Genomic DNA, 26,033 nt, shown 5'->3' with positions numbered 1-26,033 from the left:
GATTAAACACCATAGCGAAGAGAACCACCAAGACCCATTCATCAGCGCCTAGGCATTCACTCACCTAGCCTCGAGTCACCATACTCGGTTGGAATCACCTAATGTGATCCCTGGGGGAATTAGCCCTAACCCATACGCACCCCCGTGCGTCTAACTGCTACACGTGGGACACTAATGCAAGCTGAGAGGTCCTTAACCAAATCTCCAAAGGCAGCATCCTCTGATCCATTGGCACTGCTTAACCGAGCAACACTCCATGTCTGTGCTGCCACACAATGATGCACTAACGACAATACCAATGCCTATCGTATGTTGTGCTACCACTGCACATCACTGATCAAGCGAACGCATACCGCGTGTTCCTATACTCGATGCATTTTTCACTCAGTAGAGCTCCGCACTGCACATGCTCCATTTCGAAATATTGGTCTCAGACATTCTCTCTTACCCAAAACCATTATCGTCCTCGACAATGCTGGTGCACGTAAGAACACAATCTTCACTGATATGTCAGTTTTCCTTTGTACTTATCTTTGGTTTACTCTTTTTCTTCAGCCTACTTCGCTTATTCTTAATTACATCCATCATTGCCGCAACCTTTAACATGTCAAGTCCCATACCTTTAACGCATCTCCGATCACTTAGATAGCGATCTTCTGCTTTATCAACATCGAGCATTCTTTGCACGTGAAACCCCAGTGCAGTCTCATACACAAACGAGTCATCCTCACCCGCACAACAAACTTGCCATCTTCATGCACATGGATGGGGTGCATTCTAACCTCAGCAAGGGCAATTTCAATCCCTTCGTAGTCCTCACAGAGAATGACGTCCACCAATGCGTGTCGTAGAGATATCAACTCCCTTAAACACAAACTTACGATTTTCTAGTGGTCTAAACTAGTCATCAAGTGGGTGACACCTTCTTGCGTATCACCTCAAAGTGGTCATTCAAAGCATCTTCTTGGGCACTTGTCCTCACATGGGCACCTTTGGCCCAACACTGAAACTCCTCTCTTGAATCCAGCATGATGTAACTCTCTCTTAGAGTCAGCAAAACGTTGTCACAAAAATCAATGAACCAAGAACAATAACTTTTTCTGCACACACAATCCATTGAGGACCTGTTAACTCAAGGGATCAAAACAACGAGCATTATGCTCAACATGGGCACTCCGCTAACCCACAATCTTGAGAGAGTATGTAGAAGTTTAATTGAGTCTCCCATACTCAAATGTGCAAATTCATTCAGCCGAATCCAACGTGTATTCTCTGCATGCACAAAGCAAATATCACGCTCCACCTGTGAGCCTAACGCACAACTGGTAAGAATCTTTGGCTTATCTATGTTCTCTTAGCCAATTGAACAACAACCTTACACTTCTGCTTATCATCGACAAGATGTCCCATACCATCCTGCCAGCATCTTGCTTCTGTGCTCGGTCAACCACACTTCATCTGCGAAAATTTGTGTAACCAAGATAAACCATCGCTATCCTCTTCAATGTTGCATACAATGAAAAACAAGGTCTCTGTGAATCTTTCTGCTCTGATGCCAAATTGTCACGGGCTTACTTTTTCCAATTTGCTAGTGCGGCGCGACGGTCTTTTCTTACCGTCACAAGCCTTTCTATCACTCTGTCACGGGCATAGAATGCTTTGCAAAACCACAATGCACCAAGCTGCTCAAGCTGGCCTGCTTAACAACCAAGGGTCGCGTACCAACACCTTTCCATATGCTAAATCATTTCCATTGGCCCTGCGTACCACCCCGTGTGCAACTGCCTAGTAGAAGTTGATTAAGCACATTTTTAAATGAGCATTCCATATAGTCTATGCCACTTAGTGCATAACCGTCCTATACTAGCTATTACTTCCGAAAGAGGCACAAACTTTGCCTTAGCCTTGCGTGCCATGGAACATATTGCAACTATATGCGCACGATACAATAAAACCTCACTACTGAAGAAGCAAGACCTTGCGGTTCCCAGTTCGAAGACCAGTTGATGATTGAACACCACAACGAAGAGCACCACCCAGACTCATTCGCCGGTGCTTAGGCATTCATTCGCCTATCCTCGAGTCACCATACTCGGTTGAAATCACCTAATGTAATTCCTGAGAAAATTAGCCCTAACCCACACGCACCCCGTGCGTTCAATTGCTACGCGTAGGACACTCTTGCAAGCCGAGAGGTCCTTAACCAAATCTTCAAAGGCAACATCCTTTGATCCGTTGGCACTGCTTAACTGAACAACGCTCCACGTCTGTACCACCACACAACGCTTCACGTATATACTGCAATACAACGATGAACTAACGACGATACCAATGCCTATTGCATGCCATGGTACCATCGCACATCACTGATCAAGCAAACACATACTGCACATTCCTATACTCGATGCATTTTTCACTTAATAGAGCTCCACGATGCACATATCTTATTTCGAAAGATCGGCCTAGAACACATGAAGCCCTCATTTTTAACTAATAAGGATCCCACTATTTGACATAATATCCACCAATCAATTGTGAGGATTAGTTAAAATTTTCACTTGAATGTGGACTGATGTGCTAGCCATCCTGATGCATGACTTGATCCCAACACTTTCGGCCTCGATCATTGATCTTCTCACATTTTTATGCACTTGACATGACGTGAATTGATTGATAAAGATAACTTAGGTTGTTTTCCAATGAGTTGACATTGATAATTTTTTTTTTTGAAAGCCAAGCTGGGGTTAAGCGGACCCACAACAGCCCCATGTGGCAGAGGGATTCGATCCTAGGCCTTCAACTTGACACAGCACCTCGCTTAGAAACTGCCTCGGTGGTCGGGTTGCTAATCTTTTCTTCATGGATATTAATGACCGGATAATTTTTTTATAAGGTTTTCTTGTAAATTAATCAACATATAATTAAAGACTGTCTGTTTGAGCCTTAGAAAAACCTATCTACAGGAGGGTTGAATCCGAATATTAAAATTCATGTCAGACTACATAAATTTAAAATAAATAAAAAAGAAGCTTTTAGAAGAACACGTTACCCACTTGCAATGCGTCGAACTTGGGGTGATCAACATTCCAATGTGGTACGTGGATGCCTTTAACCAGTAGAACCCGCATCGAACCATTCTTATTGCCAAAATAAAAATCCTTATTGAGTTTATTCTCAATTCCACTTGACCTATGGTGATTTTTTATTTCTTTTTTATTACACATTTTAAACTTTATATTATTTATTTTATTTTATTAAAGCTTAATTAAAATCCTTTCTTGCAAGATTTGTGATTACGCCATCTGGTACAAAGCAAAAATAGTAGATCTCAAACCTTATACACGTGCTTACCTATCCTTGATGAGCAAAACTGCTTCTTTTTCAATTCAACGGTAATGGCTAGAAAAAATAAAGAGAAAAAAGGTGCAACATATCGAGACAATCCTCAGCCTATCTATAGGGGGCGTTTGAATCGCGGTTGCTCGTGTACAGGACAGCACGTCCTGTCCTGTCCACTCGTCTGTACCTGTCAGTCCTCAGCTGTTCCATATTGGGGAGGGGGGCACGAAGCAGTGGCGGATTTCAAACGGCATCCGCTGGACACACCAATACTGTGTCCGCGAGTCCCACGTTTGCATAGACACGCGTGAAGCCTATATATGGTGCTGGCCGGGCATCTCACGGACACATCCGGATGCATATCAAACGGCCCCTAAGGAGATCGATCACAGCCATTTACCCATTTTTGGGATTTCATTGATGCAAGTTATTATGATCAAATCGGATTCCATGGGTGTGATCTACATCATCTATTTAGTGAAGATCAATACTTGAATTACCGGTAATTCGAAAATCAACGGCTGAGAGAGCATAGGATTTTGTGATTTAAAAAATTTATATTTTTTCATAAAAAGTTGATCCAAGGGTAGATTCTTATTAAATTGATCACGCGGAATTCAACTATAAGGTCAGATTTGATCAAAACAAATTGCATCAATAAGCTTCAGTATGAAGATAGCTGCCACATCTCTCTCTCTCTCTCTCCTATATATATATATATATATATATATATATATATATATATATATATATATATATATATATATATATATATATTCACATGTGAGACAGCTTGCCCTTACAATTGCCATAAGGTTGCATTGTCAAGGATGGGATACATCCTGAGCCAGCTCTTATCAAGAACAATCTTCCTCCTTGTGTCCATCTTACCACCAACTCTGGTTGCATCAAACTATGTGAATGGCCTGGTTGCACCAGTCTCTCGAGATCCCAAGACGTCCTTGTATACGGTCTCACTCGGCTCGAACCTCTCTTACCTGCTGGACCTAGGCGGCATCTCGGTCTGGTCGGTCTGCCCCGGTCACCACACCACCTTCCCCTGCAACTCCCACCAATGCTGCATCCATTCAACAAACAATTCCTCATCCACGCCTTCCATACCCTGCAAGGGGCGCACCTGCACCATTGAGGTGGAGAACCCCATAACTCATAAGCGAGCTAGGTCTGAGCTCACCTACACGAACGTCAAGCTCAGGGCCAACAACGGCACAAAACCAGGCGCACCCACTTGGTTTCCAAACGTGCTCTCCGCGTGCACACCTCGCCGGCTCCTCAAGGGCCTTCCCACCAACACAGTGGGTTCGTTGGGCCTGGGCATATCGAACCTATCTCTGCCCTCTCAACTACCCGGCGTGCCCAGAAAGTTCGCGATGTGTCTCACCTTCAACGAGTCCAAACCGGGCGTAGTCCACTTCGGCAGCAACCCTTATGTTATAGACCCGGGACACAGCCACATCTCAACTTACTCTCTCGTGCCCAACCCGAGCCAACCTCATGATTACTTTATCTCAATCAAAGGCATTGAGGTGACCAACTTCGCCTACACCCCAGAAGACAGCGTTCTGACCCGGGCGAATGTGACGGGCTGGGTCAAGTTCAGCACCCTCGAGCCCTACACCATCCTGTCCGCGCCACTCTACAAGACCGTGGTCGATGGGCTCAAGAGCTCCAAGAACGCGTTTCAGCTGGGAAAGTCCCTGGCGGCACCGGTCCCGCCGTTTGAGACGTGCTTCAACATGACGTACTACGATCGAACCAGCGACATATTGACATGGTATCTGTTTATGGCGGTGCACTTCGACGGTCTCTCTCCAGACTCTTTCGTGGATGTGAGTCCTAATGTTACTTGCTTGGCTTACATAAATGGTGGGATGAACCCAGAGAATGACATTGTGATTGGGTTGTACCAGTTGAAGCAGAGGTTCGTCTCGTTCAATCTCGATTCGAATACTGTTGAGATGAGTGATCTTAGCACCTTAGCAAATGGTAGGAACTGTGATTCCTTCATGGCCCAAGCTTGATGAATGCGCCTAATATGGCCTGTGGCTACCACTATCAATGTTGTACGTATACATAATGAAGAATAATTAGACAACCTAGACTTGGTCTTGTTTGAAAGATGCACGGATCTGGTCATAGATGTGACAGTTTCCCATCCCTGCCTTGTTTCATGTCCTCCGTCATCCGTCTAAGCGAGGCAGGGCAGGGCCCAATTTTCCCCGGTCCACTCTGCCATCCTATCAATACAAACTTGAAATTTATCAAATTCACATGTTTTTGTTGTACCGAGTCCGTTCGTGTTCATGACCGTGTCTTTGTGACGTATCTAAAAAGCATTATCATAACGATGAATCACATGGCAACATTGCAAGGGGCCCCATAAAACTTTGAATGAAAGTGACAAAATGGTCAATTACCATGAACGTGCTTTTCTGTGCGCAGCTTATCCGGAACAGAACAGCAACATCACCGTTCAAGTCAAAAGCCAGTTCCAAGTTTACCATCGTGCGTCTTGGTGCATGATAACGTTTGATATGTACATATTACCATGCTAGCCCCTTAGTCATTTCAGCCTTGGGGGGCAGTCTTGGAATATATATATATATATATATATATATACATAGAGAGAGAGAGAGAGTATATGGAACATTAAACTAGTTGTTGTGTTCAATCATATTAAAATAATGACAAGAATATTTTTAAAAAATAATAATTTTGAAATTACATGTTTACTTTTTAGGACTTTTGAATTTAGAAAGAAATGAAAAGGCAAACACCTTTTTAAAAAAAAGTAGTTTTATGAATCTATCAAAATTACTTTTATGACTTAAAAAACAGTCATGTTTTTTCTGTTATAAATTTTAAAAAAAGTAACCATGCATTTTAAAATATCATTCTTTTAAAAGCAATTTAATAAAATTGAATTTATTTAAAGTTAAAATACAAAAAGTTTTATGTTAGATTATATATATATATATATATATATATATATATATATATATATAAGAGTATAGCTGAGCTGCCTACTCGTTCTGTTCCTACCATAGCCTATCACAAGCGAACGGGGTAGTTTTCAGATATTTTTTTCACAAATCTGATAAAAAAACACTTGAATCATGTTTTTGGATAAAAAAATATGATTTTAAGCTTGAATATTTATGATATTTATAAAAAAAAATTTACATTAGCAAATTTCAAACCTTATAAAAACCTACCTATATGTCAGAATCAAAGATGAAAGAGTTGATTCCTGTAAAATCAAGCATGTAGAAACATCTGAGAAAAATACATAAAAGAAACCTTCAAAAACTTAGTAGGTTGCGATAGTCACAGATTTGAGCAGGCGGTTATGTTCTGATATGATAGTTTTTTTTCTTTCTGATATGATATATAACTAGAGTTAATCTGTCGGTACAAAAAAACTATAACTATATAACAGATACATATGATGGACGTTCGCGTGGGCCTCAGTCTCACAGTTTCTAAGTGAGATGTGCGGTGGGGATTGAAAATAACCTGCATGTGGTTATAGGCAATATGACCGTATCTGCTCTACGCCCTGATCTCCTTTTCTTAAAATTTTACTCAAAATTTCTCTCATATTTCCTTTACCATTTCAGTTAACCATAAACCAAAATTTTCAAGATGATATGATTTCTCAAAGACAGATATAATATTTAAAAACATGATATTTCAAAATATGACTTATTTTGAAAGAAAAACATGGTGGTTTATTGTGATTTTAACATGATAAAAACGGATTTATGAACTTTTTTATTTTGATATATCTTATACATGACGATATTTTTCCAAGGTTTCTGCAGGAACACCAAATCTTTTTTGAAAGTAAGGAAAACATGTCATTAAAGCTCATCAAAAGAATGTTACATATGGGCAGAAGTCGATAGTAAATCGACTTTTAGAGAGTTAATCAGATGAGGGAAAGAATGAAAAATCTGCTGGAGAGATTCTAAGCTAAGAGAAGCCCCACTTAGTGCCGGCCATGCAAGGGACGGTGATATTTTCTCTTTTAATAACCATAGTTGCGATAGACCTAAGGGGTTTGGCTTAATGGGATAGGGGCCTAGGCCGTTTGATGGGCAGCCTAAGTTTGAATTCCATGGGCGTCACCCCCCCTACATAAGCCAAAGCTTGGCGACTTCTTGGGCTTTTTTTTTGCTGTGACAGGACAGAGACCATAAAATACGGCAGGCTGAGCAAGAAGGGTTAGGTCTCTGTTTTTGGAGCGGTTTCTCTGAGTAAAAAAAAAACAATAGTTGCTACATTGAGTCCAAATAAACCCCTGAATTTATACAACTGGCCAGCATGACCAATTGGGTGATTAAATTTTGTCGATGTCATGCATGTGGGCGATCCTTTTACGTGACCGTTTCCATTTTAGCAAGAGTTTTGAGATCACCATCCACTGGGCCCGCTATCGTGTCCATATATATATATATCTTTCAAGATCACAACTCTTTCATTTCAAATCAAAATGACCTGCACCTCACCATTTCCAAAGTCAATCCTCCTCTTCCTCACCATTACCTGGAGTCGCCAAACAGTTGGCCGTTTGCCTACCTGATCTCAATGCTACCAAACCAGGCATTATCTTCTTCAGCCCGGGGCCTTAATGCCTCCTCCTGGGCGTCGCCTACACCTCCGACTTCGGCCTGGGGCCTTACTAAAAAAAGAGCTTCGAATTACCTATCTATATGTGGAAGGATGCTCTGAATACGACTTGCCATATTCTGAATAGAGTTTTCCAAAAGCATAAGGATAGTAGCCCATTTTGTAACACACTAACTTTTTATAGTAAAAATTTTGGAGTAATTTTTTTTTTTATTTTTTTTAAATAGCGGAAGTGACAAGTCCAAGCGTCGGGCGAATTACAGGTAAGCCAAAGAGGTACTGAAATCATTTCATTTATTTATTAAAGCTTTAAGTACATCTCATAAATGGAAATACAAATTTAACTATTCAGAGTTTAAACAGGAAACACTGAAAAACTGAGATCTCTTGACTACTTCCAAATACGATGCCACGATGCTCCAATTATGCGTTACCTGAAAAATTTTAATGCAGAAGGGTCAGACTCCCCTGTCTGCGTAAGAAGTATTATATTTATATGTTGTGCTCAGTGTCCTGTGTATAAATATGTGCAACATTTGCAAATATCATAATTGTAAAGTTTCAGGCAATATAACTTGCTAAGAAGAAAAATTCTACTGAAATAGACATGCTTTCTACTTTACTATGAAACAAGAAAATACCAGGTGTGTGTTCATTCTTACACGCACTATGTGTTTTTATCATTTACAAGATCCACTACAAGGATTACAACATTTATTCACAAACATCTACGAGAACAATGTAAACTTTTTATGTTTATCTTTCCATTACCCTATCGGTACGCATAAGCATTCAACATCGTATCTGACCCTCTCCAAGGTAGATCAATGGGTCCAGTAACATATACCATCTTTCAGGTATACCCAGAGCCCAGAGAATCCGGTAACATATACTGCCTTTCAGGTATACCCAGAATCTTGAAAGTTTTATGTTTTATATTTCATTTTACATTTCCTTTATAACCAGGTGCAAGCTATCGCACTATGAGGGGTTCGGTAATATATACCTTCTTTCAGGTATACTCAGAGCCTCAAAAATCTCATATTTTGATTTCTCATTTTTTTTCTTTTTGTGCGATTCATTGCACCACAGAGGATTCTCAAAATCCCGAAACCGACTTGGGGTTCACGCACATCGTATTCATTTTTGAGTCAGGGTGCCGTAAACACCATCAAGGTAGCATTTCTCAGAACATGGCTCAACTCAGAGCCCACAATTTCCAACATTTATTTTTGGCTATGGAGTATGCGTACGCGTCCACGAAACTTGGCGTTCTAAGTGGCATAAAGACTATTTCTTTCTTTTTAAGACAATGTGTTTACTAAATTGCTATTCATGTATCAGTATGACTCTCTTAGCCATCGTCTTGGCATACACTGACCAACAGGTTTTGTGGCCATGAAATGACCCGAACCAGTTTATCCCCTCATTACCAGTTTCCAGTTGGGAGTGTGTTAAGTGGCTGATGCACTAGTCACAAACTGGTCATTGCCCTGACCTACTTCGCTGACAACTACCAGCACAGGACCCACTCAAACGGTGTATAGTCCTGACATGCCATGGTGACACATAACGAGCTCACCCAGTTCTGGTTCTGTCAGTTTGCAATGACCCTGTTTTGACTGGAATCAAATCGAGCCTCCAGATAAGTGTTGGTTATTATATATATATATATATATATATATATTTTCAAATTCACACACCAGTCGGCTTGTCTAGCCTGTATCAGCCATATCGACGCAGGACAAGGAGGGCTGACCGGAAGGGGTCTCCATTGACCCATTATTCCTGGTGTAGTCAAGTGAGGCTAGGATCAATCGATCCCCTGCCAACACACACATTTTTTTTTTTTTAGAAGCAAAACACATGGTCAAACATTTCCTATTAAATTTCCTTAAGAAAGCCACAACTAGGTTAATGCATCCCTACCATGTATGGAATCAGTTTGCAGATTCAGCAATTAAGAAACAACAACCCTCACGCCATTATTTTAACCAAGTTGCTGCTTCCCCTCTATGTACTGGTGTATACTGAGAGTTGATATTTTGGATTCAGGCAACCATTCAAATTATAATATCATCAATGTCAGTCTCACTTAGGACTGCATAATCCTTTATTTTAGCTCCAAAATTGCAACAAAGAGGCATCATAGAGAAATCTTCATGCCATAATGGCCACAGTGAAGAACATTTTCATAGATTCAATTTGATTCGGGGAAAAATAATCTGCTACCTAACCAAAAAAATTTAGCATCCATTTCTAAAGTTGGGAAAAAGCAAAATTAATAGAGAAAAACAGGTAAACGTGATTAAGTGCATCCAACAACCTAGAAAATTGTTTTAAGGCATTAAAAGCACCACAACCCTAACATTAACTATATGATCAAATTATATATTGTAACAAGTTTAAATCTACCAGTGTGTACAATAGAACATATTTAGATTCATTTAAAAAAAATATGCCTCAAGATAAGAGACTCATATCTTCACCTCACGATCTTATTTGAGGAACTAAATATATATATAAACTTACTAACATGTACAACATAACAGTATGTCCAGCATGATCTTAGACATCAGCAATACATATAAATGTGTTCCCTTATAACAAAAAATAGAATAACGTGCTTCCTATACAGCCCTAACATTAACATGATACAATATGGATGAAACAAGATATTAGTGCTATTTTAAAATGTATAAAATTTCTGAACTTACAAATATGAAGATTTATGTGTTTTTGTACTGGTACCCTTGTATACATATATGTTGTATGCATACCAGATTTACAACAGTGTTAATAAGGGTACACGATGGCATGTGACAACTCCCTTTTAGCCTGTTATTGTTTAATTTTTTTTTATATATAAAATTAACAACCAACGTTCAACATGCATAAGGTTGTACATAGGTAAGATTTTACCTAACGTGTTTTATGATAATCTTGAATCTATATTTATTTCAGAATATTCAAACCAGCGTGCATATATTGTTGGATACTTAACACCATCAAAGTGATCGGGCATGCAGGTGCACACCCATACATATAAAGTAACCGATCAAGTCCCACCCGAAGTGTTGGCTCGTGGTTATGTTTTTTTTTCATGTATATGCAGCTTAGCACAAGGTCGGGTACAAGCGTATAGCATCGGCACACGGCTTCCTCAATGTCCATCATGGCGAAAGCCATTGGCTGGTCCACTACATGTTGTCATATAGACGAATAGGTTGCTCAGCTCAAACACGAGTGGCCTCATAATCCTATTGCTTGCATAAGTCGGTGGTGTTGTCGCAAACAACCCTGGTGGCGGTGCAACATGGTTCAACTACAGGACATCGAACACTTGCACATAAAAAAATAATACTCCTTACCTCTTTGGAGTTTCGCGACGGCAACCACCCCACTTCTTTGTCTTTGTTGAAGCGACGCACCCCGTCGCTAATGGAGGTCCACTTGCACAGCAATAGAGGGTTTACACGTCCAGCAAGAGAGGTCCAAACTCACGAAAATGGAGAGAGAGAGATCTAGAGAGAGAGAGAGAGAGAGAGAGAGAGAGAGAAACGTCTAGTGTAACTCCCCACCAAAAAAATCTCTCATTTAATTCCTCTTACTTAGGGGAAGTTATTAAATTTTCAAAACATTAAATCTTCACCCTCATCACACATTTTTAGTGGGTGGTGTCTATTTCCAAAAATGCCCCCTTCTCTCTTTAGCATGATTTTCTCTAACTTCTCTCACTATTTACTTTATGAATACCCCTCTTCCATGTTACATGGGATTCCCCTTGCTTTTTGGAAAAGGGAAAAAAATAGCAAAAAATGTAGGCTTAACCCACTCCCACGTTTTTACCATTCATATATATATTATTTATTTATTATTATTATTACTTTTTTTTAAAATCCTCATCATCCTCTTCTTGTGCAAAAAGAAAAAATCAACTCACAGGGGGTTTTGAACCAAGGTCTTCAACCTAAGGGGTAACAAGCCACACCACTTGTGCTATGTTGCTTTTTGTTACAAAGGATGTGGATTAAATTGTATATAACCCTTTCAGTTTCGTTCCGGATTGCATAAAAAAAATAATGTTTTCGCTTCTACGTGAATGCACCATGAGTTTTGAACTTGGGTTGTGGCTTCAAACAACCGTGTGCCCTACTAGTACACCACACCATCACTTGGTGTTTACTTTTGCAAGAATTTTTTTTTATGTCATATTTGAACGTTTTTCCTTGTTGATGGATTTCTTTCATTTTCAAGTGGATTTTTCTCCCGTTTGTTTCAACCTTGTACTCTCTCACCATAAATGTGCTTCGGATCTAGTATTCGTTACCGGGTTCGCTCTGCTGGCCCGCAAGCCTCAAAATCACATTAAATATTTCATAAACCATATTATTTCACATAAACACCCATTTTTATTTCATTGAAAATACCTTAAAATTCATGGGTTTTACACATTTAAACTTTGGAGAAATAATAAATATATCTTAAAATACCTCAAAGTGTGGGGTGCCTTGTAATGATATTTGTTCCAGAGCACAATAGGAAGAAGTTGGGTCCTAAAATTGTAGATGTTGTCTTTTTGGGTTATATAGAGAACATGTATACCTATAAGTTCTTAGTAATTAAGTCAGAGATATTTGACATACATGAAAACTCTATTGTTCAACTTCGAGAAACTACATTCTTTGAGGATGTATTTTTCATGAAAGTTGGTGTACCTCAGAATCTTTCTATTTCAGAAGTACCTTCAACTTCTGGTTCAATTCTCGAACATGTGGAAAAGATGCCAGATGTGGGGGTTGAGCCATCTTGTTCCCACTCTAGACCAATTGAGTCCGAAAAAGTAGTTGAACCAAGAAGAAGCAAGAGACCACAGATTACCAAGGATTTGGGAAGTGATTATATCACTTCCTTGATCGAGGACGATCCTCCCACTTTCTGAGATGTAATGGTTTCATCTTAAGCAAGACATTGGAAAGAAGCCATAAAAAGTGAAATGAACTCCATTGTCTCTAATGACACTTGAGAACTGGTTGACCTCCCTTATGGTAGCTCCACTATTGGGTGCAAATGGATATTTAAGAAAAAGTTAAATCCAGATGAATCCATTGATAAGTATAAGGCTAGACTAGTTGCCAAGGGGTTCAAACAAAAGGAAAGAATAGATTATTTTAACACCTATTCTCCAGTTACTCGGATGACCACAATTAGGGTGCTTATTTCATTTATATCATTGATGATCTTTCGGTCCATCAAATGGACGTAAAGATTGCCCTTTTGCAGGACGATCTTGAAGAAGAGATCTATATAAATCAACTTGAGGGTTTTGTGACTCTTGGTAATTAAAATAAAGTTTGTAGACTTGTTAAGTCATTATATGAACTAAAACAAGCCCCTAAACAATGACATACGAAGTTTGATAAAGTTATTTTATCATTTGTCTTTATTGTCAATGAATGTGATAAAGGTATTTATTGCAAAGTTAAAAGTGATTCATGTATCATTTTATGCCTGTATGTAGATGATATTCTATTGTTTGGTTTCAATATGAGAATTGTAAATGAGACGAAGTCGTTTCTTAGTAGTAAATTTGATATGAAGGATATGAATATTGTAAATATGATCTTTGGCTTAAAGCTGACTCGTTCAGCTGAGGGAATAACTTTTTTTTAATCTTACTTTGTTGAGAAAGTACTTGAGAAATTTGGCTATAACCAAGAAAGATCTGTAACAACTCCATATGACCCTTCTACTTCTCTTTATAAGAATACGACTGGTGTCCCTGTGTCTCAATTAAGGTATTTTCAGATTATTGAAAGTTTGATGTATCTTGCAAATTACACAAAATCAAATATTTCATTCTTTTTGACAAAATTAAGTAGATACACAAATTGCCAAAATCACACTCATTGGAAGGCATTGGACATGGTACTTAGGTATTTGAAAGGAACTATTTCTTTGTGTTTTCATTACAAGAGATTCATTGCCGTTCTTGAGGGATATAGTGATGTAAGCTGGATAACTATGAACTTTGGGAGTTATGACATAACAGGGTATATATTTACCTTTGATGGCGACGTCGTCGCCTGGAGATCAGTAAAGCAAACCATCTTGTCACAGTCTATTTTTGAGGTTGAGCTCTGTGGTTTATATATCACATGAATGAAAACTGAATGGTTAAAGGGATTTCTTGAGAAACTTCCTCTAATGAGCAAACCAATTCCTATAATATCTGTACATTGTGACAATATAGCTATAATTGCGAAGATCAAAAGCATAAAATATAATAAAAAATAGAGAAGACACATCCAAGTCAGAATAAAATCTGTAAGAGAACTGATGTCTCAGTTAGTAGTTGTTGTAGACTATGTTGGATTCAAAGAGAACACAATCGATCCATTAACAAAAGGACTAGAGAAGTCATTAGTTCTAAAATCCAGGGAGATGATGAGACTGAAACCCATCAGTAGTTCATCAAAAGTGGCAACCCAACCTATCTGAGTGGAGATCCCACAAAGTAGGTCCAATGTGGTAATAACAAGTTGTAGGGTGAACTGGATAACACCTTCTTAATGAGATACTATGTATCTGTTCCCCTTATTAGTCTGGAAAGGTGTTATAGCTGCAAGTTAAGGAAGAGTTAAAACTCTGAATGAGTTCAAAGCCTTCTAGGCGAGATGTTAGCAATGCATCTCTGGAGAAGCCCACTTATGTGAGTGTGACTGTGTGGCCGCAGTTTAAGAAATTGGGTTATTCTTGAAGTCACTCATGAAACAAGATTCGGGCGCATGACCATTAATGCGTCATCCCTAAAGATTACAACCAGAACATTTATCGTGTTGTTGCTAACGGACACTCCTACATCAAAGGTTCAAGTTCAAGACTTTAGTTCACTTCGTTCCTGTGGGGCTAAAGTTAGTCAACTAATATAATGATTCAAATCGGAAGGTACCATTACTGAAAGCATGATATGCCCTGCTGTCGATTACTCAATCTTGTATCTTTGTTTCCTCCTATTTTCATTCTTTAAATTTGTGGGAGAATGTTGGATATAGGAAGAGATGAGAAGGTAATTCAAATAAAGAAAACAATTAGGGAACACTCCTTTATGGAGTGCTTTTGGACTTTGATGATGTGAAATAGTCTCATATTGAAGAATCTCAAAAAGGTTGTGGGCTTTATAACCTACAAGGAGATTCTAACACTTGTTCCAAAGAACAAGAGGATGGGATGGCTACCGCACACACACGCGTGCGCGTGCCCACCCGCCGCACCATGCCGGTTCAGGTCGGGTCGGGTTCAGGTTTAGGTTTGGGTAATTGGCCCTTTAGGGCCATATCCATTCTAAGTCCAATCTTTTTTTTGTCTCGCATTATTGTTTTTATTTGAATTAAATAATGGGATAAGAGAAATGGATAACAGATCATTCCGTTATTTGGTCACGTTACTTTATAATTTTTAACGGGTCTCTTCCATGTTTTATAACCGTTCGAGGGTTATAAAACTTGGTTAGAGGGTTGGGGTTACACATACGAAGACACCTGTGACTCTCACATTTTTGTTTTTCTCTCTCCGTGCTATATCTCTCTCTCGGTTTTTCCTGTGGGTGTTTCTCTGAAAAAAAATTTCTACATCATCCGTTCACTGAGGTTGTCTTCGAAGGACGATCTACCATCGGAGTGCACCAAATCAGATTGTCGAGACTATTGTATCCTGAGGGAAGGCCGCCGAACCTTCTTGCATCATATGTGGGGGTGAATCTTCTCTAAGGGGAGTATTTTTATACGCCTTAGCCTTTTGCAGAATAATAACAAATTTTTTTGTTGTTTTTATTTTATTCAATGCATATGTTTGATCTTTTGATCTTGTCTGGATTTTGGTTTAAAACCGTATATGACATACTTGAATCATGTTACAACTTGAATCAAATGTTTTATTTCTATATCATGTTATATGAAAATCCGATTTACAACATGATTCTGGTTTTGATTCTAACAGTATCTACTACTTCCGTTGTATGTCTGTCTTGTGATTTGAATAAAAGAATGACACTTGGAGATTAATAAGCCGCTGCATTCACTTCTATTATAGGTCGGTTTGGGTATTTTGTAGTTTCCCAGTGTTTTGTTTGTTTTTGTGGTAGCTTTGTAAAGTGCTGTTTTCACATGTCATGTAGTATATTACCAATTCATCGGTCATGCCCATCTTGATCATGGTGGTGAGATGCGCCGTCGGTGGGGATTGGATGTATCCCCCGGTACTTGAAATATATATGACATGATCTAGTGTCCTTATCTATCTATCTATATGAAAAGTGCCTACCAACTTTTTGGCTTACTGCCAGCCTACCACTTGCATGTTCTTGGGTTATTTTTGGCAAATCTGATCCTACTGATGTGTTCAAGGTTGATTTGCTAGAAAACAATATTTGGATTATATTTTTTTTTATAAAAGACATGATTTTTTAAGTTTCAAATATTTATCTAAAACTTAAAGTATCGATTTTTAAACCTTATAAAAACATACCTGGGTCAATTTTTTATAAAATCAAGCATATAGAACACATCTGTATGATCAAATTTAAAGAAAACATGGAAAGCCTCTTGAAAACCTCCGAAAACTGGTGGTAGACAACTACCACTTACTCTCTCTCTCTCTCTCTCTCTATATATATATATATAATCATTGATATTTTCAATGGGAGATATGATATTTAAAAAACACAATACTTGTAAAATGTTTTTGAAAGTATCTTGGGTTAATCGTGAATTTAACAGAATCAAAATGGTTTTATTTATATATTTTATATAAGCCGATATTGTTTTAAGGTTTTTTCAAGGAAAACTTAATCTGTTAAAATAAAGTGATATTTTTCTCCTGCTGATATTTCCAAGAACCACATTTGTTATGTTTGGCTTCAAATAATTCACTGATTTTTATAAGTCACTAAAATATGAAAATTGGAAATGTGAGAACTACAGTGTGAAATGTGATTTTTATGATTTTTTTTTGTTCTTTTCTCTTAAATCTAACCGTGTGCATGTTTGGTTTCATAAGGACAAACTCTTTATGATTTGCATAAACAAGATATTTTAAGGCTTCAAAATCAACAGCTCATAGTTTTCATAAATATTAAGCATAAAAAAAGGTATATTTTTATAAAAACTATACAATCCAACAGTTGAATCCTAGCAAATTCATCGCACCAAAAACATCTACATAGTACAAGTGGAACCCAAAGAGGGGTGGAGTTTGTAGTTGTAAACACAGCGTTTGACCGGATCCGCTCTGCATCTTCGTACTCCTTTTAAATCTTATGCGAGTTGTTTTGATCAAATCTGACCTTACATATGGATTCATTATAGACTTACAGTCGATTTAATAAGTACCAATCCGTCGATCATATTTTTTGACAAAAAAATATAAATTTTAAATCACAAAATTTTGTGTTTTGTCTATCATCCATTTTCTAATAGCCAAAAAAAAATTCTTAACACAAGTTAGATTTCTGCAATTTAAATGTGGATCTCCATTAAACGAATGCCCTAGATCACATCTATGCATAGAGTTGGAGTCCCATTTTGATCAAAATAACTTGCATCAATGAAATCTGAAGGATGACAAACCATTAGTATTGCAAACACCTCACACTTTATCTGCATGTGGGGCCCACCAATGACATTGTCCTGCCATTCGAACCCGATGTAGGCATTTTTTCCACATTTGAAAAGCAGGGACAAAGCGGTCCTTGCGGCGTTTGTCCAGTACGTCAAATGCATTCTAAGGCGTTTGAATCCCTGTCCGTAGGATGCACCAAGCATGGATCCCACGCACGTCCATGCGCCCATGAAAGTACGCGTTGCACGGATGCTGATTTGGTGCACCCTGCGGATGCTGATTTGGCGTCACTGTTCCGTGCTCGTACACAGAACAGTGGTGGACGGACAGTCACGGATGCCAAAAACAACTTTTTTTTTTAATGATGCTTGAACAGGGCATGACAGAACATCCTGGGATGCCTGCAGAAGCGACAGAACAGGACGCGCTGTTCCCTTCTCCACTGTCTGCAATTCAAACACACCCTAAGAGCACCACGTAATGCGACCGTACATGTGCATGGTGCCCTAAAGATGTTACATGCCGTTGCTTGAAGCTTACTAGAGGGTTGGGATTAGCCCTTTGTGGTCAAACTAAATATGCTGTGGGTCTGTCGCGTTCGATTGATGTGCGGATCAACAACCTTCAATTTAATCAAGCTTGCTTGACTTAGACTTGATCTGGAGCCAGATCTGACCTTGAGAAAGCCTGGTTCTGTCCTTGTCTAGGTAAGTATTGACAAGGAAGGATCATAGGTATGTAGATCCACTTTGAAAATATTGTGTAAAAGGTTCGGTTGTTAATTGGATCTTGGGTCGGCTTCATACATTTTCTCTCAAAAAGAGGCAAATCGATCTATTTTTTGGGGCATTGGGTCAGATCCTGCAGACTCAAATGGGGACAAGGATCCCGATCGGAGGATTCGAGATGTCCCCAAAATCACAAAATACGTGTATGTCTGGACTGGTGGCCTGAATTTGAGCTCCTTATATCTACAAAATGCATGGGATCTTAAATATCCCATGATCTGATATCCGGGGCTCTTAATAGTACACTAAGATTCTAACCTGATAAGACTCTTAACCAATGCATTAAGCCCAAGATCCAAAAATTTTACACAAAAAAAAATATTAAATCAGATCTGGACAGGATTTTTCCTTTTCCCAGGGGCAAGTTGGATTTCTAGGCATGGACAGGACCAGATTCTCAAAGTTGGATATGGGTATGGAAGTTTATATTGTTGACATTACCTAATTAGACTAAGAACTCAGCTCAAACGCGGAACTGAATGCATTTCCCAGACCCGATACATTTGCTATTTGCGACGTTTAACTATCTACGGAGAAGGTCTTCACATTAACCACTCTAGAGCGCGGATCAGGTCGAGTATGGATCCCATCATTTGACATAGGATGTGTCCTATCCTACATTCAATCCTAGCCGTCCAACCAATGGCTAGCAGTGGACCGTGTTTGCACCTGGATATGGACTGATCCTGGCCGTCCAGATGCATCAGCTGGACGGCTAGGATCAACATAGGATCCTTTGTACCCCAAGTCAAAGGATGGAATCCTTTTTGGATCACGTCATAAGCACCCTTTACGATAAACCATCAGGAATCCCTATTATGTCATTCATCTACAGCGACCAATAAACGGGGCCCATCTACAGCGACCAATATCCACATATGATTATTTGATTCCCATGATCACCATGGATAGGACGGTTTACGGTCAGGGACTCATGGTGTTGCACACGAAACTTGCAAACGTGCCAATGGTAAGGGACTTGGCACGGTGCATGATAAGGAAGAGGTGTGTCTATGCTAAAGAGTGTGCTATGTGCATGGGTTTGGTACTGTGCTGTACAAGCGTGGCATGTGCACGGACATGGTGCAAAGCAGAGGCGGGTGTGTGAAGTGCGGTGAAAATGCCTTAAAAGTGATGAATTGTTTGGTCGCAGCGTGCATGAGACAGTCGGGCCAGCCCCATAGCAAGCAGGCCTAAATTGAGCATATCCGCATGTGCCCAGGCTGTGCATGACATGGTGGGCGTGCACACGGCACCCACGCGTGCCATGCACGGGCATGCAGGGCACCACACGTTGCACACGCTGTATGCGGCACATGGTGTGCTGTATTGTGTGCGGCACACATGGTGGACGGCGCACACGTGGCTGCAGGCTGCCATGTGGCATGCTGCAGCATGCACACCGACATGTGACTGCAGTGAGCATCGATGTGCGTTGCATGTGCAACAGCGTGCATAATGCATGCAGGGTTGCGTAAAGGGTTGCATGCATGAATCTTCAAAGCGAAAGTCCAACATGCATTTGGAGTTGTTTGAGGCCAAGATTGAAAATACACCATGTAAATGGACTATTGGAAACACGTTTGTGAGGTCATATTCAAAGAATTTCGAAGTTGAAAATTTTATGGTTCCTCAAGTGTTTTTCATATTTCTCCTATCAGAAGGGTTTAGCTTTCAAAATACCTATATTAGTTAACATGTCTTATCACCAGTTTGGCACATGCATTTCCTATATCGCATGGGTAGCACTATAAGTTGGATGAGGGTGTCCGTGTGTAGTAAATTTTTTTAATGAAACATAGGCAATGACTTTAGATGCGCGCATAGGCGGCCCTTGGTGCGACGATGCGGTCCTAACCGTGTAGGGTGGCACAGAGTCATGCGAGTGAGTGCACGATGCCGACGAACGAGTCTGAGTGGTGTTGTTTGTTATGGCATAGAATTATCAATTGTTCTTCCGATTGGGGATCGAAAGACCTTGTCCCTATGATGGCAAGGCTATGCAGGAGGCGTGCTTATGGAGTCGCTATCCACTCAATGACATGCAAGGCTAAGGCATATGTGTGATGTTGGCTTTGGGTGGCTAGAATTACGAAAATGTGGCTTAGAATGATACTTGGAGGCATGGCAAGCGTCAATAAAGGCTGAGGGACGCGCCATGCTCCTTATGACCTGCGTTGGATCTTGGTTAGGTTGACAGTGTCGTGAAGGCATGTTTCAGCTCTGTGACAACGTGCACTTGCATGTGGGAGTGCCAAAGCACGTTTAACACTTTAGTTGAATGTGCTAACGTATGAGACAACTATGCAGGTAAGTGGTTATTGAATGTGCAAGAATTATGTTCGAAAGGATTTCTTGAAAGGAAAGTTAGTTAAGTGAAGTTTCACTGTATAAGAAGCTTACATTTGAGAAAAACATGTATTGTGAGGCTGACTAGGCTGCGAGGCCTAGTGTCGCATGGGCGTTCCTTAGCTTGAAAGCATGAAGAGTTGGCTTTCAAGTAATTAACACACATCAAAGAAGCCTCTTGCTTATGGCTTTCATGTAGATCAAGTTGCCATCAGCATGGGTCTCACAAGAGATATTATATTCATGCTAGCCTCTTGCTTATGGAACGAAAGCGGAAGGTTGAAATGAGCTTGGTCTAGGTTCCTGCCCAGAACCGGTTCATAACTTCAATGTTACTATGTGGGCTCATGCTTGTCCCTTAATTATTCAATATTGAGTGGGTTTAATTTGTTACCAGTCACAAGTTTTAAACCCATGGATGGCACATCCTGCCATTAGTTTGAAGCTGTAGGTGTACTCTTGGTGGGAAGGAAGGCCTCGAGGGTTTTTATCAATGGAAGGCCTTCCAATGTGCGGTTATTGATGTTTTTTTTTTCTTTGCTGGTCAACAAAAAGATAAACAATAAAAATACAAAATTTTATGATAAAAAAAGCCACCTTGGTGTTCATCATTGAAGTCAGAGCATAATTTAAATAGAAAAACAATGGGCGGTTTCCTATAGTTCCAAAAGTTAAATGTTATATGAAATAGAATGTCAAAAACTCCTCAAGAGCCCCATGTTAACAAGTCAACCAAATCACCAACCACGTATAAATACATGAAAATTGTAGACTCTCCATCATTACCAATTGCCCAAAACCTTCCCAAACATAAAGAATGGGCCATCCCTCCTTTCTCCAATACAGCATCCTGCTCCTCTCCCTCTCCCTCTTGCTATTATCATCAGCTGAAGCAGGCAATGTAAATGCCGTGGTAGCACCAGTCTTTCTAGACAAGACCAAGTACTTGTATACGGTCTCCCTTGGCTCGGGCAAGTCTTACTCTTACCTACTAGACCTAGGTGGCCGCTCGGTCTGGTCCCTGTGCCCCAACCACCACACCACCTTCCCCTGCAAATCTTACCAATGCTCCCTAGCCTCAACTAACTCCTCCTCATCAGTTTCCTGCCGCAGACAAACCTGCACAATCCAATCCGCAAACCCCATCACTAGTAAGCGAGCTTGGTCCGATCTGACCTACACAAAGGCCACGCTCAAGGGCACAGACGGCTTAAAACCAGGGCTACCCATCTCCTATCCCCACGTCCTATCCTCATGTGCACCATCCCATGACCTTCTAAAGGGCCTACCCACAACATCATCAGGCACCATGGGTCTGGGCCGTTCGAACCTAGCCATACACTCCCAATTAGCCGGGCTGCCCAAACGATTCGCCTTCTGCCTTCCCCTCAACGAGTCCAAACCAGGCATGATCTTCTTCGGTAATGGCCCTTACTATGTAATCAGAGACTTTGAGGCATCAAAATACCAAACCACCTTACCCCTTGTCTACAACCCTCGCCACCCTGATGACTACTACATTCCTGTGAACCATATGGAGATTGTGGGGTATGATATAGGCAGGGTGAGCTTGACCAGGGTGCTGGGTCGGACCAAGATCAGCACCTTGGTCCCTTACACCACCCTCTCCACACCCCTCTACCGAACCATGGTCAGTGACTTTGACAAGGTGACCAGACACATACCTCGTGCACCCACCGTAGCACCCTTTGAGAGGTGCTTCAATGTGTCTGCCTTCCCACGCAATACTACCATCTATGGACCAAACATCATGGACTTCATTCATATTGGTCCGGTCATGAATCTGTATACGAGCAATGGAGCTAAGCTGGAGCTGTTGAATGCTGACACCATGAAACAGGTGAGCAAGGACGTGCTCTGCTACTCCTATCTTGATGGTGGGATGAAGGCAGAGAATGCCATTGTGATTGGGCTGCATCAGATGAGGGAACGGTTGGTTGTGTTCGACCTTGAGTCCAATACTGTGGGTTTCAGTGCCACCAATCTTAATTACCTCAATTGGTTCTGTGGGGACTTCATGACTCGAGTTTGAAGATATTTGATATGGGACTTCAATTCTTTGTAATTTGTATTGTTTGATTATACGCGTCCATATGTGCTCAATGTATTATAAATAATCAGAGTTAATTTTTTTTGTTTTTATATGCCTCTACTGTGACAGTGAACCATCATAACTAATGGTGGTATGCCTCAATTTTATTGTATATCAGACATCTCTTAATAAAGTAAATAAATCATGTTAAACACAGTTCTATGATTAGATCTATGCACAAGGGCGTAGCTAGGGGGGGGGGCAGGACTGGGGTGACCCAGTCCTGCCTCCCGAAACAGTTAATTTTTTTTTTAAAGCCCAGTCCTAACCCATTCCTGATTCCATATGAAATAGATTTTTATCCATTTTTGTAGCCCAGCCCTGACTGCAGCAAATAGTTTGATTTGTCCATATGAAATAAATTTTTATTAATAATTGTAGCCATTTTTTATTTTATCTCAAAAAAAAATTTCCCCCGCAATATCCCCACCCCGCCCTGCCTCATCCCCGTTTGAACCGGGGATGAAGGACATGAAACGGAGATGAAGGCGGGGGTGGAGGTTAAAATCCATCCCCTGTAATACCCGTGATTTTTATCAGATAAATAAACTTAGATTTTAAGTCATTAAGGTGATACAAGAATATTTTATTGTTTTAATTATTTATTCGTAATTGGATCTTGGATAACCTATTTGGATCTTCAATGTTGGATCCTAAATATCCTGTTTAGAACTCCGATATTCCATTCGGATCTTAGATATCGGACCTCGAACCTTAAATTGAATATTTAATAATGGATTTCGGTCAAATGAATTGGATTTCTGGTAATGGATCCTCATTATCAGGATCAAATTTGATATTGGATCCAGGATGAATGAAGCGGATCAACGAAGTTTAATTCAGATTCTTAATAAGAAAAATTTTATATCAATCTATAACATTTTAGAGGGGTCTGTAATAGCATATGTGAGGGGTGGATCCACATTACAACATTTGGATCCTGGACCTCGGAGATTCTAATGTTGTATGGATCCAATTAAAATTTTAATGTTGGATCTATAATAATTTGTTGGAATCCATGATTCGGATCCAGGACCCATATCAATTGGGGGTCCATACATATAATATCATATACATATATTAGAAATAAATAGATAAATAATAATAGTAATACAATAGTAAACATATATTAAATATATATAAATAATTTTAATAAATTTATGGTTGGATCCATATGGATCCAACTTATGGATCCAGATCGCAAGAGGGACACGGATCCAACACTCGGTTGGATCTCGGGTCTCGGACTTGGACCCAGGCCGTGCCCCGTGTAAAGAGGTATGAAAAAAAAAGGGCCCCTACCCGATAAATCAATTGTTAAGGTTCGTTTTTGAACCCTAACTCGCCGTGAGGAGTGGCTGGGGAATGAAATGTGTAGCCGCCGATGACGAGGAGGGGGGGGGGGGGGTAACAACCTCCTTCCTCTTCAGGAGGCCACCCTCCTACAAAGGGGGGGACCCCGAACCCCTCTTCCATCCCTCTCTCACTATCTCTTTTCTCTCTCTCGCTCCTCTCTACCTCCCGTACTCTTCCTCCCTCGTCATCGTTGTCGCCGCCAGCGACCTCCCTGCAACATTCTCCCCTATTCGAGCTCGGGTAACATCTCCGCCACCTTCGCTTCTCCTTTTTCCGGCACCACCACCCAACGACGACCCTCCTCTCGTTCCATTCCATTCTCACATTCGTCGGTGAGCAGGAGTTCGACTGCACCCAGATTCACGACAGAACGAGAGGGGAAATCAGCAAACAAGGTAGGTTTTACTGTGATTTCACATATCTACTGAGTTTTCAAGCATGCTTTGGATTTTTCGTAACTCCTAACTCGAAAAATTGGGGTTTTGGGTTGCCGTGAATCCCCAAATAAAAAAAATTGGGATTTAGGGTAGGGTTTTACTATGTTTTTGCATGTGTACTACATTTCAAGCATGCAATGTGGGTTTCACTGTGATTTTAGTGGATGACCTAAATTCCAGGTATGTAGTGGGCTTGCCGTGAGCCCCAAATCAAGAAAAAAAAATGGGGTTAGGTTTGCCGAAAATCCCAGATCTTCGATTTGTGGATTTCGGATTTCTGAAAGTAGGTTTTCTTATGATCTTCATAGGAGTATCCTGTTTTCAAGCATGACATGTGTTACTGTTAAAGCTATCAACGTTTATTTTGAGGATTTTCGATTAGGAGGCAAGTTTTCCATGTTTTGCATGATTATCAGCCGTCTACGAGCTGTTTTTATTTCTTTTAATGATCATTTGAATTGCATTTCTATATTGTAATAGCCCAGCAACATGGATTGAGCTTGCGTAGATGTTATAGTGTTTTAAAATGTTGAGGCTGCCATAAAATATATATAAATATAGGGGACGGGTTGTATTATGTATGACTCCTGTGTAATTGTTGCATTCGTGCACTCAGTGAAAAAAAAAAAAAAAGAAATTTCCCTTAGGTTAACATCGACGAACCCCTATCGTTATTGTGAATTCTTTTTTTTTTTTTGTTTTGTGTTAACTGACAACAAGAACAAATGGTTACATTTTTGTATTTGTTGATTTTCAGTATTGAGATTTATGGCAATAAAACCGACTGTTGTGTATGCTCCTAAAACAGGGTCTATGTGCATACATTGTTAAAAGTTTTTGTGAAGTATCGATAACAACAATGCATGTTTGTGTTCTTTTACAAATACTTCCTGTTTCCGATGTTAAATCCCCTGACAAAGAAAAACAATTGTTGCAGTCAGTGTCTTCTATATTACATTCAAGGAAAACATATATATATATATATATATATATATATATATATATATATATATATATATATAACAGAATTTTCATGTTACAAGTAGCCAGTATCTTCTGTGTAAATTCAAAAGAAAAGAAAAGAAAAGAAAAAAAAAACATCACTCACCGGAAGGTTCACATAACACGTTGTTTTAATGGTTTTCGGTGTGATAATCTAATGGCTAAAATCAGTGAATTATATATCATCCGAAAACATGATTTGTGAACTTTTCTGAACCTGATCTTTCATAACAGAGGGCCGGTTAGTGTGTTTAGTCATTTCACATTCTATGTTGGTCCTATACTAAATGGAAATAGATGTGAAATCCTGTGGTAAGATGAAATTTTATCTTTTCTTTCATTCCAAATTTTTTTGTTTGACTTAGATTCAAAACTCTG

General features: G+C 39.8%; 2 protein-coding genes across 2 annotated transcripts; both read left to right on the top strand.

The window, feature by feature from the left end:
• Positions 1-4,169: 4,169 nt before the first annotated feature.
• On the top strand, positions 4,170-5,381 carry LOC149819393 (gamma conglutin 1-like). Its single transcript, XM_089986399.1, has one exon. It carries the CDS (start codon positions 4,170-4,172, stop codon positions 5,379-5,381), a length of 1,212 nt encoding a protein of 403 aa, XP_089842525.1.
• Positions 5,382-21,564: 16,183 nt separating this feature from the next.
• LOC149819392 (gamma conglutin 1-like) lies at positions 21,565-22,800 on the top strand. Its single transcript, XM_089986398.1, has one exon. The coding sequence runs from the start codon at positions 21,565-21,567 to the stop codon at positions 22,798-22,800; it is 1,236 nt and encodes a 411-aa protein (XP_089842524.1).
• The last annotated feature ends 3,233 nt before the right edge of the window (positions 22,801-26,033 follow it).

The sequence above is a fragment of the Nuphar pumila genome, chromosome 13 (assembly GCF_984573655.1).
Source record: "Nuphar pumila chromosome 13, dmNupPumi1.hap1.1, whole genome shotgun sequence".
NCBI lineage: Eukaryota > Viridiplantae > Streptophyta > Magnoliopsida > Nymphaeales > Nymphaeaceae > Nuphar > Nuphar pumila.
The sequence above is the reverse complement of the archived record's forward strand: the minus strand, read 5'-3'. Positions and strand labels throughout refer to the sequence as shown.

Excerpts from the sequence above, each read along its gene's own strand:
- LOC149819392 (XM_089986398.1), top strand. The coding sequence starts at position 21,565 with ATGGGCCATCCCTCCTTTCTCCAATACAGCATCCTGCTCCTCTCCCTC.
- LOC149819393 (XM_089986399.1), top strand. The coding sequence starts at position 4,170 with ATGGGATACATCCTGAGCCAGCTCTTATCAAGAACAATCTTCCTCCTT.